This window comes from Mercenaria mercenaria, chromosome 1, assembly GCF_021730395.1.
Source record: "Mercenaria mercenaria strain notata chromosome 1, MADL_Memer_1, whole genome shotgun sequence".
NCBI classification, from domain to species: domain Eukaryota; kingdom Metazoa; phylum Mollusca; class Bivalvia; order Venerida; family Veneridae; genus Mercenaria; species Mercenaria mercenaria.
The window spans coordinates 108,906,319-108,921,003 of NC_069361.1; the positions used below are offsets into that span (position 1 = coordinate 108,906,319).

The 14,685-nt window shown below is 33.1% G+C and overlaps 1 protein-coding gene across 1 annotated transcript; it reads left to right on the top strand.

Annotated features, from left to right (window-relative positions):
* The first annotated feature begins 8,046 nt into the window (after positions 1-8,046).
* On the top strand, positions 8,047-12,801 carry LOC123527021 (uncharacterized). The gene is made up of 2 exons (XM_045306279.2): positions 8,047-9,072; positions 11,502-12,801. The coding sequence occupies exons 1-2, from the start codon at positions 8,975-8,977 to the stop codon at positions 12,133-12,135; spliced, it is 732 nt and encodes a 243-aa protein (XP_045162214.2). The 5' UTR covers positions 8,047-8,974; the 3' UTR covers positions 12,136-12,801.
* The last annotated feature ends 1,884 nt before the right edge of the window (positions 12,802-14,685 follow it).

Consider the following 14,685-nt stretch of genomic DNA (forward strand, 5'->3'; position numbering starts at 1 on the left):
ATACTTTGATTTTTTTTTTAATTCAGTATTTACGTGTTTAATGTTTGATATGCATAATAATAATAGTCAAATATTTTACAGATGTCATCTAAAAAAAAGGCAAAAGAGGTGAAGAAAACAACAACAACAACAATAATACCCTCGAACTAAATACACCAACGTAATCGTCAGCATATAACACTTGGGTTATAATTTTCTTGTCCCTTTTAAACTGTGAGTTTCACGCCCCTAGGCGGGATAAAATGAAGTTTGTTGTGTTTAATTCATTGTACATCTTAGTCCTTCCTCATCATTTAACTTGAAAGTATCATATAAAGCCCACATGCCTGATTAGACATTTATCAGAATAGAGGTCTTTATAACATCTGAGCTAAGTTTAAAACTCAGTCATTTCGAATGAACAACTACATAAGTCTGAATTTAAGGGGACGCATATTGCTACATTCACAGTTCATACAGCAATGCGGAATGGGTGCATATTCAAGAAATCGATGGTGGGAAAATAAAAAACATATTCCTAAACTGATATAATACTGATGGACACCTGTAATATTCAGTATTTTGTGGATAAGGATGTGGTACTATGAATGTAATAGGAAAACAGAGGTCTTTGTGAAAGTACATTCAACACAAAATATTAAGCTTTTGTATAAGGAAAATACAGGTTTTTTACAATAACAGTATTCCAAATAATGTTGAAGGGATGAGATTTTCTTTCTAACACACCAGGTTTGCTTAAACATGTAAAAATTTAACGCCACGTCTGTTCAACTCGGAATGGACGCCATATTTCTCATTGATAAAAAATGTAAACAAAAAAATCAGAGTGGGATTAGCATTGCAAGGGCATAACATGACATTCTACACAATGAATACCTTAGAACAGATATCTAAGATGCTACACAGGTCAGGCGGGTTAAATGCATAATGTCGATCACTTGAAATTCATCTTGAAAAGGTGGTTAATTTTAGTTTGTTTACATGGTTTTTAATTTTCCCACGACTTCTCGGCGATTCACTGCAAATGTATTACTGCGCCGGACGAAAGGTAACTCTAATAAACAACGGAGGCAACTTAGGTGTCAGCACGTGTACGATTTTTAAAAAAAACATGTCGATGATTATAATTTCTTATCAAATAATGAATCCTATTCAGATATTCGTCTTTAATATTAGAAAATTATTAATTTCTGTGGACATTTGTCAAATAATATTACTTACAGTGGACTACTTTGCGCATCAAACTGGTTTCCGCTTCAGTTGTGAGGCACTTCCGTTATACTTTTTGACAACAATAACAAAACACAAAATGAATCAATAAAGTCACTTATAAACCGACTGCTACTTAAATCAGTATAAGTAAAGTTGTTGTTACAACATTATACATGTTCGTTACGATATGAGATAAAGTTTATCTTGAACTGCATAATCCATTAATTACGTTTAAATGATACTGCATTTACAACTTATTTGACCCCGTTTTTTTACGTGAATGACAGCATTCTCGTGCAACTCGTGCAAACAGAGTTATGAAAAGTATGGTGGAGAATTCAAGGACAACTTATAAATGACATTAAAGTGAGGATAACTGTATATTCGTCCAGTTTTGATCATTGACATTCCTGCTGTTTATTAGTAACTTTTGTGAACAAGATTAGAATGTTGCTTTTGCACATATACACATTGACTGGACCTCTCAACCAAATTTCATACCTTATTTTAGGGATTTTTAAGACAATACATTTTCAAAAGTTTGTTGAATGTGTTTTGATATTTAAGTGCATTGTAGTTCATGAATACCAAGTTAAAAATTAATAATGGCAACATTTCTAGGCCTTTATTGTAAGCCACTAGATTTCTGTAACGATAAATGTTTAATGTATTAAGGGGAATATACTCTTTTAGTTTTGTAATGTGGCATTCCTTGACCACCGTATCTTTTCTTATGCACTACTTTGTAAACAAACTAAATAATGTGTTTTAGCTCACATATTCGAAATGAAAAGCAAGACAGTGAACTTATTTCACATTCTTTCTTTAAATTAGAATCTGTAGGACATAGATAAATGTTTAGACAAAGTGAAGCACTATCATTTTCGCACCAAAAAGTCTTAATTGTTGACTTTGAATGTACACAAGAAGTCTTACGTAATTCAACAATAACTTTCTTGTTTCAGTTTTTCTCATTTTTATTTTAGTGAGCAATCCTTTTTGTACTTATAACAGTTGAAACAGTATTCATTTCATTTACCAAAACCTTGTACTTTTTTGCAGGTTAATTTTATAATACCCCACCCACTTTTTTCTAATTTCAAAGTATGCGTCCCCTTAAGTATGTAATACATTTCATTCCATATACCGAAGAGGTAAATTTCGCATATGTGTCATGATCAGTCAATAATTAGGTCACTAAATACAACAATAAAAATCCTGTTCACACTACAAAGGCAATGTTTTTTCTCCAACATTCATGAAACCCCATCAGTTTGCCAAGGGTCTGCAACAAATACACCAGTATAAATATCATCTCCTGTTCTATCAGTACTATGTACACTGCTTTGTTTGGCGCGGTTTCCTTTTCTGCATCTTGCAGACACTTCCGTACTTGTATATCTACGCATTAAAGGAAGTAGTATATCCTTAAATCTAATGTGCACATGTCCAACCGAAAGTAAAATTGAGAATTTACTACAACATTTACGACAATTTTTTCTGAATGATAATATTAATCTGCCTTCGATTCGATGCTAACTGAACACATATTGCCGAAATGCTGCATAACTTGTCACAGGAACGCTACAAAACATTATTTTATTAAAATGACTTCATGACGTCACGTGTAAGTGACCGCGCAAAAAACAATAGCTTTTATCTTGAAAGTACAAGATTTTTAAGCAATCTTTTTATTCAAACTAACTTTGAATCTCTAGTGTTTGCTGAAACATTTTTATAAATCAGCCGTTGTGAATGATGATAAAACGTTTGCAGCGTTTAGGTACTGTTATTGAAATTTCTTGCGAAATGTAAGAAAATGGCTGTAAAAGACTGATTGTATTGGGAAAACATGCGGGCGCACGGGAAATAAGCAAAACCATTTTCGCATTAAATAGGCAGTTTGATTCGTAATACCTAATTTTCCTTTTTCATTGATATTTTGCTATCCATAATTTTAATATGCTACTTACTATGAGAATTATCCGTATTTCAGTAACAAAAAGTGTATCGCAAACTAATTTAATGTTACCATGGAAACGAATCACGCGGCCTGTATATTTAGCCTTAGAATTCAAAGACTTTGACATCGACCTATTTCAGTTATTCAAATGTATTTAGAAAATGTTCATGAGAGTAATATTTGCAAGTACACATGATTTTTTTTCATGTAAAGGCCATAGAAGTACCATGGTAAGCATCTAAAGCTGTGATATTTGTATATAACAAATATATTTCTTGCATTAAAGATAAAATGTTTTGACGACGTATGAATGAATACAAAACAAGAGGACCATGATGGTCCTGAATCGCTCACCTCTTCCCATATGACCCAGTTTTGAGTATGACGTCATTTTTTTCTATTATCTGACATAGTGACCTAGTTTTTGAGCTCATGTGACCCAGTTTTGAACTTGACCTAGATATTATCAAGATAAAAATTCTGACCAATTTTCATGAAGATCCATTGAAAAATATGGTCTCTAGAGAGGTCAAAAGATTTTAATAATTTTAGACCTACTGACCTAGTTTTTGACCGCAGTTGACCCAGTTTCAAATTTGACTTAGATATCATCAAGATGAACATTCAGACCAACTTTCATACAGATCCCATGAAAAGTATGGCCTCTAGAGAGGTCAAAAGGTTTTTATATTATTTAACCTACTGACCTAGTTTTTAATGGCATGTGACCCAGTTTCAAACTTGACCTAGATTTCATCAAGATGAACATTCTGACCAATTTTTATGGAGATCCATTCACAAGTATGGTCTCTAGAGAGGTCACAAGGTTTTTCTATTTTTAGACCTAATGACCTAGTTTTTGACCGCACATGACCCTGTTTCGAACTGGACCTAGATTTTATCAAGATGAACATTCAGACCAACTTTCATACATATCCCATGAAAAATATGGCCTCTAGAGAGGTCACAAGGTTTTTCTATTATTTGGCCTACTGACCTAGTTTTTGATGGCACGTGACCCAGTTTCGAACTTGACCTAGATATTATCAAGTTGAACGTTCTCACTAATTTTCATGAAGATCTTGTGAAATATATGGCCTCTAGAGAGGTCACAAGGTTTTTCTATTTTTAGACCTAATGACCTAGTTTTTGACCGCACATGACCCTGTTTCGAACTGGACCTAGATATCATCAAGATGAACATTCTGACCAACTTTCCTATAGATCCCATGAAAAATGTGGCCTTTAGAGAGGTCACAAGGTTTTTCTATTATTTGACCTACTGACCTAGTTTTCGATGGCACGTAACCCACTTTCAAACTTGACCTAGATTTTATCAAGATGAACATTCAGACCAACTTTCATACATATCCCATGAAAAATATGGCCTCTAGAGAGGTCACAAGGTTTTTCTATTATTTGGCCTACTGACCTAGTTTTTGATGGCACGTGACCCAGTTTCGAACTTGATCTAGATATTATCAAGGTGAACGTTCTCACTAATTTTCATGAAGATCTTGTGAAATATATGGCCTCTAGAGAGGTCACAAGGTTTTTCTATTTTTAGACCTACTGACCTAGTTTTTGACCGCACATGACCCAGTTTCAAACTTGACCTAGATTTCATCAAGATGAACATTCAGACCAACTTTCATACATATCCCATGAAAAATATGGCCTCTAGAGAGGTCATAAGGTTTTTTTATTATTTGGCCTACTGACCTAGTTTTTGATGGCACGTGACCCAGTTTCCAACTTGACCTAGATATTATCAAGGTGAACGTTCTCACTAATTTTCATGAAGATCTTGTGAAATATATGGCCTCTAGAGAGGTCACAAGGTTTTTCTATTTTTAGACCTACTGACGTAGTTTTTGATGGCACGTGACCCAGTTTCAAACTTGACCTAGATATCATTAAGGTGAACATTCTGACCAAGTTTTATGAAGATCTTGTGAAATATATGGCCTCTAGAGAGATCACAAGGTTTTTCTATTTTTAGACCTACTGACCTAGTTTTTGAAGGCACGTGACCCAGTTTCGAACTGGACCTAGATATCATCAAGATGAACATTCTGACCAACTTTCATAAAGATCCCATGAAAAATGTGACCTCTAGAGTGGTCACAAGCAAAAGTTTACGGACGTACGCACGCACGCACGCATGGACGGACGACGGACACCGCACGATCACAAAAGCTCACCTTGTCACTTTGTGATAGGTGAGCTAAAAATTACTCATTTTTAAAAAGAAATTCTAACACGATCCGCAGCAGTTGCTATATAAACATATAGCGAAATCGCCTATACATGAATCTACGATAAAATATAGCTCTTCCATTCCGCCCTACGATTGTAACACGACTGAGATTCTACTCTGCTTCCGTTATATACCGACTAAATACTCGACTTTTTCAGTGTTATGTAGTAGTAATAAAAAGTACATCAAATTTTCTGAAACAAACAATATCTAACTGATGAATTTATTTGTTTATATTTTACCGTAAGAATATGTTTCAGCCCGGTAAGTTTCAACTTCAACACCAGTGCATCTATGTCTGGTCGTGTGTGTAGTTTACAATTTCTGCGTTGTAGGCACCACAAATGTCAACTAGATTCTACTTTGACAGTAAATAAATTATAATTAATTTTCCAATCTTCCAGACTCAAGTTTTTACGTGTTTATATGCCGCCGCAATGTTCTGGCGTGTATGTTTCAGTGCCATCATGTAGGTGACGTGTACTATTTTTAGAAACTGCATATATAAACCTTGAATTAAGTATTTACCTCTGATTTCTATATCCGACCTTTGATGTTATTGAAAATAACATTTTCACGGCAATAACTACTTAATACTTTAATTAAAATTTACTGAATATCGGAAAATTCCGTTTGATGCAACGCTTTCCAATCGTGGGGAGGTTTTTGTAATAGCATATGGCCAGCCGAATGACAATCGCGCTAAAATGTAGTGCTGTAAAATGCGAAGAATTTACGTGGTTAGAATCGAAATAATAAATATGTTCCAATAATTTTATCAGTGAATAAAATATGGGCAGTCGTTCGGATGCGAATATTAAATCACTCGTGCTACGCACTCGTGATTTAATTATTACGCATCCGAACTCCTGCCCATATTTTATTAACTGATAAAATATAGGCACATATTTATTATTTCTTAATTATAAAACATATATAAGATATTTCTAACGTCACTTTATGTTGCCATAAATTACTTACCATTTTGAGGCACTATATTGGGTTCAATGCTCTGTTCATCGATTAACCCTGATATTTCATTAAGATGATAAAGAATATGACACAGAAGCTGTCGATAAACTAGCTGTTATTCATATTTTCTAAAAAATAGAGGAAACGCGTTACCATGGAAACACGAGTCTCGCGACATATATCTTTTAAGCCGGTATTAGAATACTAATAGACTCACTACCAAATTTATTAACCACGCAAACTTCTACGGATAAGGCAAAACAGAAATGATATTCATTGTTTACTTCCTTTTTCAATATAGAATATATTTACAGGATTATGCACTACAAATCTGGTTAAAACTACTTGAATTGACGGAGACAAAACATACGTGTTTAAAGCAGCTACATCCTTGACAAGAAATACTGTGAAGAGTTGAATCTGCTCTAGTGACAAGGCGTTCATTAGTGATTGATGGATAAAATTATTATCCTATGCCACAGGATATTCTTTTGTAAACTTATTTCTGAATATTGTTTAGTGTTTTCCGTTCAAGTAACTATATTATCGTGTGTTTATATTAGGTATTTATATAGTCACGGGTACTCATTATACTTTTGTTTGAAGTTAGGATTTTGACCAAGATTTATTGAATTAGCATTAATAATTGCACTGAAATATTTAGCGCTTGAAAACAGTGGTTTCGTTTTTGTCGTTTCATTTCTAAACGAAACAAAAAATTTCATTAGAATAAAATGTAACAAATTTAATCGTTTATCATTCCCGTTAAAGTTACTTTTCATGTATGCATATTCTTAAATGTAAATGCCTTTAAAGTTTGTATACCTGTCCATGAATATTAGCACCTTACTGGTATTTGCATGACCTGTTGATAATTCAAATTGCAAGAATATCCCAGCATTTTAATATTTTTAACATAAAATTTTTGATGCTTAAAAAGACGTGTATAACTTACTAGTAGTTGTGTTATAGTTACAGGTTATTTTAAAAGTGCTGTTTATTTCTTTCGATAATTCTTGAAAGACCGTCACCCCTTGGCACATTTTGCAGTTTGCGACAACAAAAATTAGTGTTTGTATCCAGAGGAAGTTAGCATTGAACAATAATAGAGGTTGAAAAACGAAGGCATGACTGCCATTAACAACAGCCAAAAATAAGCCTCCACGTTACTTGCTGGAAAAAAATGTAAATTTGTTTTTATAATAAGGACCACAATGGAAATTAGAGATCAGTTCTCTGTCTTTTTTGTGCCATCCTTTGTGTTATAATGTATATGACATGGCTTTATTTAACATGTATGTTTGTTCATTGTTATCTGTATGTTGTTATATATATTGCCATGGATATGTACATTGTACACAGAAATAAATCTATCTCTCTATCTATAATAAATATCACACTATAAAGTCGCTTCGAATCTGTAGTAGAATACTATTATAATGAACATAATTGAAAGAATTGTGTTGTCATACTTGTCAATAACATATTACAAATGCAAGTAAATTAAGTAAATCTGATAAGGCGATGACGTTGGTGGTCAGATATTCGTATTTCATTTTCATTGATCGAGTCAATAATGTAATTATTTCTGTTCCAGGTGTTTTGTCTATGAAATAGTACATCTGTTACCACTGCGACTGACTATAGTATAGGAAAATACTACATCGTAATGTAAAACAGCATCAAGTACATGCTAGAGGTAATTGCATATCAATAAATCAAAACGAAACAGTGAATGCTAGATAGGGCACCAACGTGGAGCAGACATATTAGAAAACGTTAGAGAAAAGTCAAGGAACAGCTCGGAGTATGGATTAATCAAGAACGAATAGCTAAACATCAAATTTATATCAACCGACAGACAGTTGGTGTGAATACTAGCTGCTGTCATTTATATGGCTGTAATAATGTGGTGTTTCTCTTAAATTAAAAGGGATTATACAGAGTATACTGGATTTTTTAACTTCCCATTTAATATAAAACTGAAGTACAGAATGGATTTCTATGAACTAGAGGTTGCGTCTGAAGCGAAATAGAATAGAAAGTGATTATAAACACTCGGAAGTACAAGCAATATGATATAATGAATATAATATTGGAGCTTGTCTAGCAATATTTCATACAACGAAATATTCCGTAATTGGTAAATGTTTCAGACGGCTGACGAAGCTAAAAAACAGCAAGCGCCTAATATGGAATGACTTAATTAATTGAATCCGCTAAGTTGTAAATTGTCATGATACGAAAAAAAAGTATTATATAATAGAACACCGGTTGCGGTATAAACGCTATAAGCAAGGACTTGCGACATAAAAAGGATACACTCATTACTTCTCATGAAATATCTATAAGATAAAATGTCACGTAGTTTTCATTTATTTAGGGAAACCTAATTTTGTGATGCCTTTGTATTTGAAGGATCTAATTGATAATTGTAATTCAGGAGGTAAAAAAAAGTGTTCATCCGTAATCACAAGATTATACAAGTTTACTTCAATAAGAAGAAGAATTTAGAATGTAAAGTTATATATTTAAGTGAACGCGTTACTAGGAGATTAAGTGCTAAAATGCCAGCTCTTGATGGATTAGCCGGAATTGTATTCGGTGCAATTTTCGGATCAGTATTTGTGATCACGTGTATAATTTCTGCAATTAAAGCAGTCAGGTAAGCTCCTATGCTTTTCAACTCACAAAAAGACTGGGAATCTGGCTAAATTAATGGTGAAATAGTAGTGGGGACTTCTAAAGTAGCATTTGCTTTGAGAACGTCATATTGTCAGATGAACTTTTAGAATACATCAATCATTAAGATTTATGGCTAGAAATTGTCATAAGAAAGCTTTGAAGGTTGAACATCCCATGCTTTCTATTTTTTTTGCAATTTAAGCTTAAAGTTTGATACTGGCATCATTTCATATAATTAAATATACACATGATGTAGGGAAATATTTCAGAAAAATATCCATGACATTTTTTTAACTCATGAACAGACTCAATCAGACTGAGTCTGCTATTATTTTTCTTGGTTGCATGCTATGCTGTCAAAAGATACTCTTAAAGATTTTATTATAAAAATCTTCAAACTTTCATGAACAGACTCACTCAAACAGAGTTTGTTGTTATTTGATTGATTGCATGCTACTCTTTCAAAGAATCTTCTCGTACAGTTTATCATTTACAAACTTACTTAATATCGTGCATTTTTCACATCCTCAGCGTGTATGTGTTTATTTCAAAACATTAAGCGGTTTTAGTCCTTTCGTAACTGTAAGAAAACAAAACTGAATTTTAGAACAAATTAATAGATTTTGAGAGTACTTCTTAAAACTTAGAACATGCACACAATTTAGGATAAACCTGATTAAATGTACTTTAAATGATTGTGTTGAATTCATTTGTCATGGGTTACCGATGGATACCATTCTAAAAAACAGAAAATGTATAAATCGTGTATAAAACTGTGTAAAAAGAAGAGACTTTTCTGTTACGTAAGGCCAAATAAAGCATTTTCTATAAATAGAAAAAACAGAAATAACCTCCCATTTTTAAGCTACTATAACAGCCCTCTCCTATTGTAATTAAATACTGAATTGAGATATTCTGTTTTTCTCGACTTCCGGGATTATACGCTAGCTGACCATAAACAGTATTCATTTTTACAAAATTATTAGTGAAGCTGTAATCTTCAAACTCGTACCAGTATTAATATATCCTAGCTTGCTTTCGAGTAAATAAAAACAACGTGAGCAGCATTTCAACCAAATACAGTGTTGGATTGTCTTAACGTGTTTGGCTAATTCGACCAGGGTGGTTTCTTACATTATGAAGTAAATGGGAGATGTATATTAAAGAAAATAAACTGATCATTAATTAGAATACTACTACGCTCTGTAAAATTCGACGAATGTTAATATAAAACAGACAGAGGTTGCCCAAGACAACAAAAATAAATTACTGCAGGCTCGTTTAATTGAGCCTGTTTTAGGACAGTAGTGAAAATGCATAATACCATCAATGCACACTAGCCACGGATCTATCAGAACTACACATAAAAATGTTATAAAAATTCAGAACACATCTCTCGATATAGATGATGAAGATTTTTCAATTGGGCAAACATCAAAGATGAAAATTTGGACAAAAATCTTTAAAACCTTTAAACTAAGGTTTTTATATTAATAACCTCAGATCCCCTCTCCAAATTCCAGTTTGTTTAGTTCTGCCCATTGTTTTCACGTTTAGGGCAAACCCGTTATTTTAACTGGGGACCATACGCCGCTTTTCATGGAATTACATGCAAGTGTATCATTGCAGGTTCCATGTGCACCGCCGTATGAAAACATCTTCGGATGTCTAAATTGTCTTTTGTATTTGTAACATGTATAAATGTTGTGTTCTGCTCAACCCGGGGCATGGACGGAAGCATGCATTTCCACTACCGTCCATGAACAGGCACAATCAAACCGAGCCTACAACATTTTCATTTTGACCGACCTATGGAGTTTCCACTTTATCTATGAGTAAACTATGCCGCGTTATGCACTGAAATGACCTTGACATTTCATTTTTGTTTTAAATCAGTATTTTGAAAATGATTATAGCTTAGATTTTTGAATTGTCCGAACAATATTATGCATAAAATAATGCACTGCGTGAGTGGAAGAATATTTTAAATTCAATGGAAAGGTTACAGAATTATGTAGTGCAATAATTACAATGTATGTCTTTCCGCTTTTAATTGTTACGTCAGGTTCATACGTTTGTCAATGGAAGGATTATTTTAGCATCTTGAATATCTAAGCGCACGCCCAGATCTATTTCATTTGCACTGTCTTTGTTGAGTCCCTCTAACTCCTGTTAACGTGTCAAGCGGGCGGCCTAATATCTTTAATACTTTAGAATACTGTTAAGAATGTTGTACAAATAATTTAAATCATTTTCCGTGTGATGTATATATTATTACAAGTGCATAATTCTTGTTCACAAGAGTCGCACAATACATTTCATAACGATTGCCAACAACACATTCGTCTTTATCTTAGTAATCGTTTACATACATATATCTAGTTATCACAAACAGTTATTTTATTTTAGGGACAGATCATGTATAAAGAAACGTAATGCCATTTGGAAAAGACATCAACTCGAAAACGGATATGTACATGGGAAAAAAGACTGTGTTGTTGAAGAAATTTCGCCAGCAATTTCGTGTTCTTCTCAGGAAAATAAAAGTTCATGTAATGATAAATTGAGTAATGGAACGCCTTGTAACGATGGTATTAAAGAGCGGCTTGATCTGTCAGTGTATTCTATCAACACAGGAGTTGAAAACCTGACTTTTCAACACAGTGCCACTAACATTAATTGCACAGAGAAGAATAATTGCTTACCGCAACAAAAATCAAAAGCAGTTACTGAAAGTGTGCCTTTCTGTCAAAATATGATACCCAAGCGTGCTAAATCACACGACGCAAATTATCGCCGGAAAAGAAATCTCGACCATCTCTCGTCAGACTGTCTTGCTATACAGAAAAGTATGCGCAGACATTCATATGAAATAGCTGTCTGTGAAAATTCATGGTTGTCAAAAGAGCCCCCTTACTTTGCGCCATCGAAAACGATACAAAACGCATTTAGTTATGGCGTTAATGTGAGAAATGACGCAAAGTCGCACCAAATGGCTTTTGAGAATATGGCATTTGAAAAAAACGATCATAAAAAGACCTAACAGACGTAATATAGATATCTCATTTCCAGGTAATCAGTATACCCATAGAAATCCTAGATTTTTAAAAACGTGTCTATTTGCATGCACCAGGGTAATGACAGAATTATTTTACAGACATTGATTATGAATGGATAAAGATTTGATGCAATTCTCGTGCGTCGCACTTACATTGATTATGAAAGGATGAAGATTTGATGCAATTCCCGTGCTTAATAATTTGTCCAATCATTGCTAAAATACACAAGATATATCTTTGCACTATTGAAGAAGTAGAAGTTTTAAAAACAATTCGCAGTTGTGCGCTTAATCAATGTGTTATTAATCAGAATAGAGTCATACTTCGAAATGGCAAGTAAGATGGGGGAGGGGGCGTCTTTTTAATGCTGGTTTACATGAAAAGCAAATGCTATATATATGAAAAGCCGTTTGTTCAGTTCGTGCTATCTGCAGATTGACAACGAATTGCTTTTTACACCTGTCGTCATTCATGTGATCCTAAGATGTCTTCAATTTGAAAAATCTTAAAATGAACGCACTGTGAAACATACATTTTGTTGGTATAATTTGTTGATATAATTTCATTTTGCCAAATTGGTGTAAAAAAGAAACATGTAATGACAGAATTTTGACGTCAAGATGTCAAAATATATGTTGTAATGACACGAATTCGTTTTTATTGTAATATAAATCCAAACAATGTTTAGATCAGCTGGAATTTGTTGGAAAGATTACATATATAAAATTACAAAAGCGATAACATCATAGTTTTTTTACATTAAAAGCTAGAATTAATAAAATAGATAAAACATGAATGTAGCATAATGTAATTTAATCCAAATAATGTCAATTTGATGATGGCTGAATACCATAAAATCATCTTAAATTAGACAAAATAATCATAGCTGGTTTTACATTAGATACTGGCTCAGAATCTGGTTGTACAATCCATTTTATTTCAATTGCTGATGTTTGGGTGCAAGGTCGGTCACCTTAAAAGAAAACAAAGAGAGTCATGATTTAAAGAACGTTTAGCTTATTCATTCATAAATATAGACAGAAAGCTAAATTTTACCTTGAAATCGTTTCATCTGTATCAACATCTACGCTCAAAATTGCTATTTCAAGCACAATAAGATCAAACCGAAATTATAATAATTACAAGAAAGAATTTTCTTAGACACTTAAAGAATAAAAGTATTATGTTATATATTTGCTCTGGTATTATAAAACACATTACTAAGGTTTCGTTAAAGAATAAACTACATTTCTCACCATGTAGTAAATGCGGGTAAACAGTTACAATGCATGTTTTTGTTCATTAATCATGGCATCAAGTATACATGTCACATGAAAACGACCTCGTACAAAGAGAAAAAATACTTATACGTAAGTTGTACTGCTGCTGCAAAAGTCCATCCGTGCAATCGTGATGGATCTGTGCTCTCCTAATACGGTGTTTACTAGTAGGTCAAAATTGTGTGTATCTTCATGTGTGTCGTTAGAATGTCTGACATTTAGGTTCTTGTCTTTTTCCGACTTGAGTCCGAACATTAATAACTTATGTTAAGAAACCGAATGTATTTTAGAATATAAATGAGTCCACAAAGGTACCAGTTAGTTTAATGTTAATACTTACCTAAATGTTTCTGGATGTCCGTTTGTTTTATAGGATGAAGAAAAACAGAACTCTTAAACAATTATATATCAATCATTTTATTTATCCATATAAAATGTGCTCTGCAGGAGGTAATGTAGTAAATGGCTGAAAACAAATCAAATGTATATACTTTCATGAAAAATTATCTTTAGAAGATTGCATTATTATGATACGAAATGAAATAAGAAGTTTCATTGAAACTATTACAGTAAAAAGTTTTATGTTTGTTTTTCCAAATTTTATCGTAGAAACTTTCAACCATTTTATACAGAAAATATTTACAGTATTTATACATTAACTTTACTAGACGTAATCAAAGACTTTAACAAACTACATTTCTGTATTTTTCATACCGCATTACAGATACCTCAAAGTTAGCAAAAATATGGGTCTTTTTCGATAATACGTTATTTTTTGTCGGTTGTCCTTTACTTTCATGATGAAATGCCAGCAGCATAAACTTTTAAAACATTTCAAAGTAACTCGTTCCTTAGTTTATTTGATGGATTAATAACACCCTTTTGTGTCGGTTTGACAGTATTGTTAAAAAACGAATCCTTTAGCCAAATGCCATTATTAGAAATCAAAGTAGAACTCTTGTTTCCTGTGAAAAGGTAGCAATGTATGTGTCAACCGCATTTAGGCAGGCGTTGACTTTAGTTTGTGGTCACCTTTATATTCACAAATTTGTTTTGTTTAAATATTTGTTACCTTGTTTTACAGCAACACATTTCATAAACTTGTTTCTTTTTTTCTATCTCCCATCATTTAAATTCAGGATTCCCTGTCGTGACCCTAAATATGATTTACAAAACTGTTGTTTGGTGTGTCCCAAATTACGAAAGTCTCAATTGTCCAGATGATTTTCCAAATGTTTATGATGCCCTGGAGAC

What these genes read in the sequence shown, in the direction of transcription:
- LOC123527021 (XM_045306279.2), top strand. Translation starts at nt 8,975, where the DNA reads ATGCCAGCTCTTGATGGATTAGCCGGAATTGTATTCGGTGCAATTTTC. An exon ending in TCTGCAATTAAAGCAGTCAG is followed by an intron (nt 9,073 to 11,501) that starts GTAAGCTCCTAT and finishes ATTTTATTTTAG; the next exon opens with GGACAGATCATGTATAAAGA.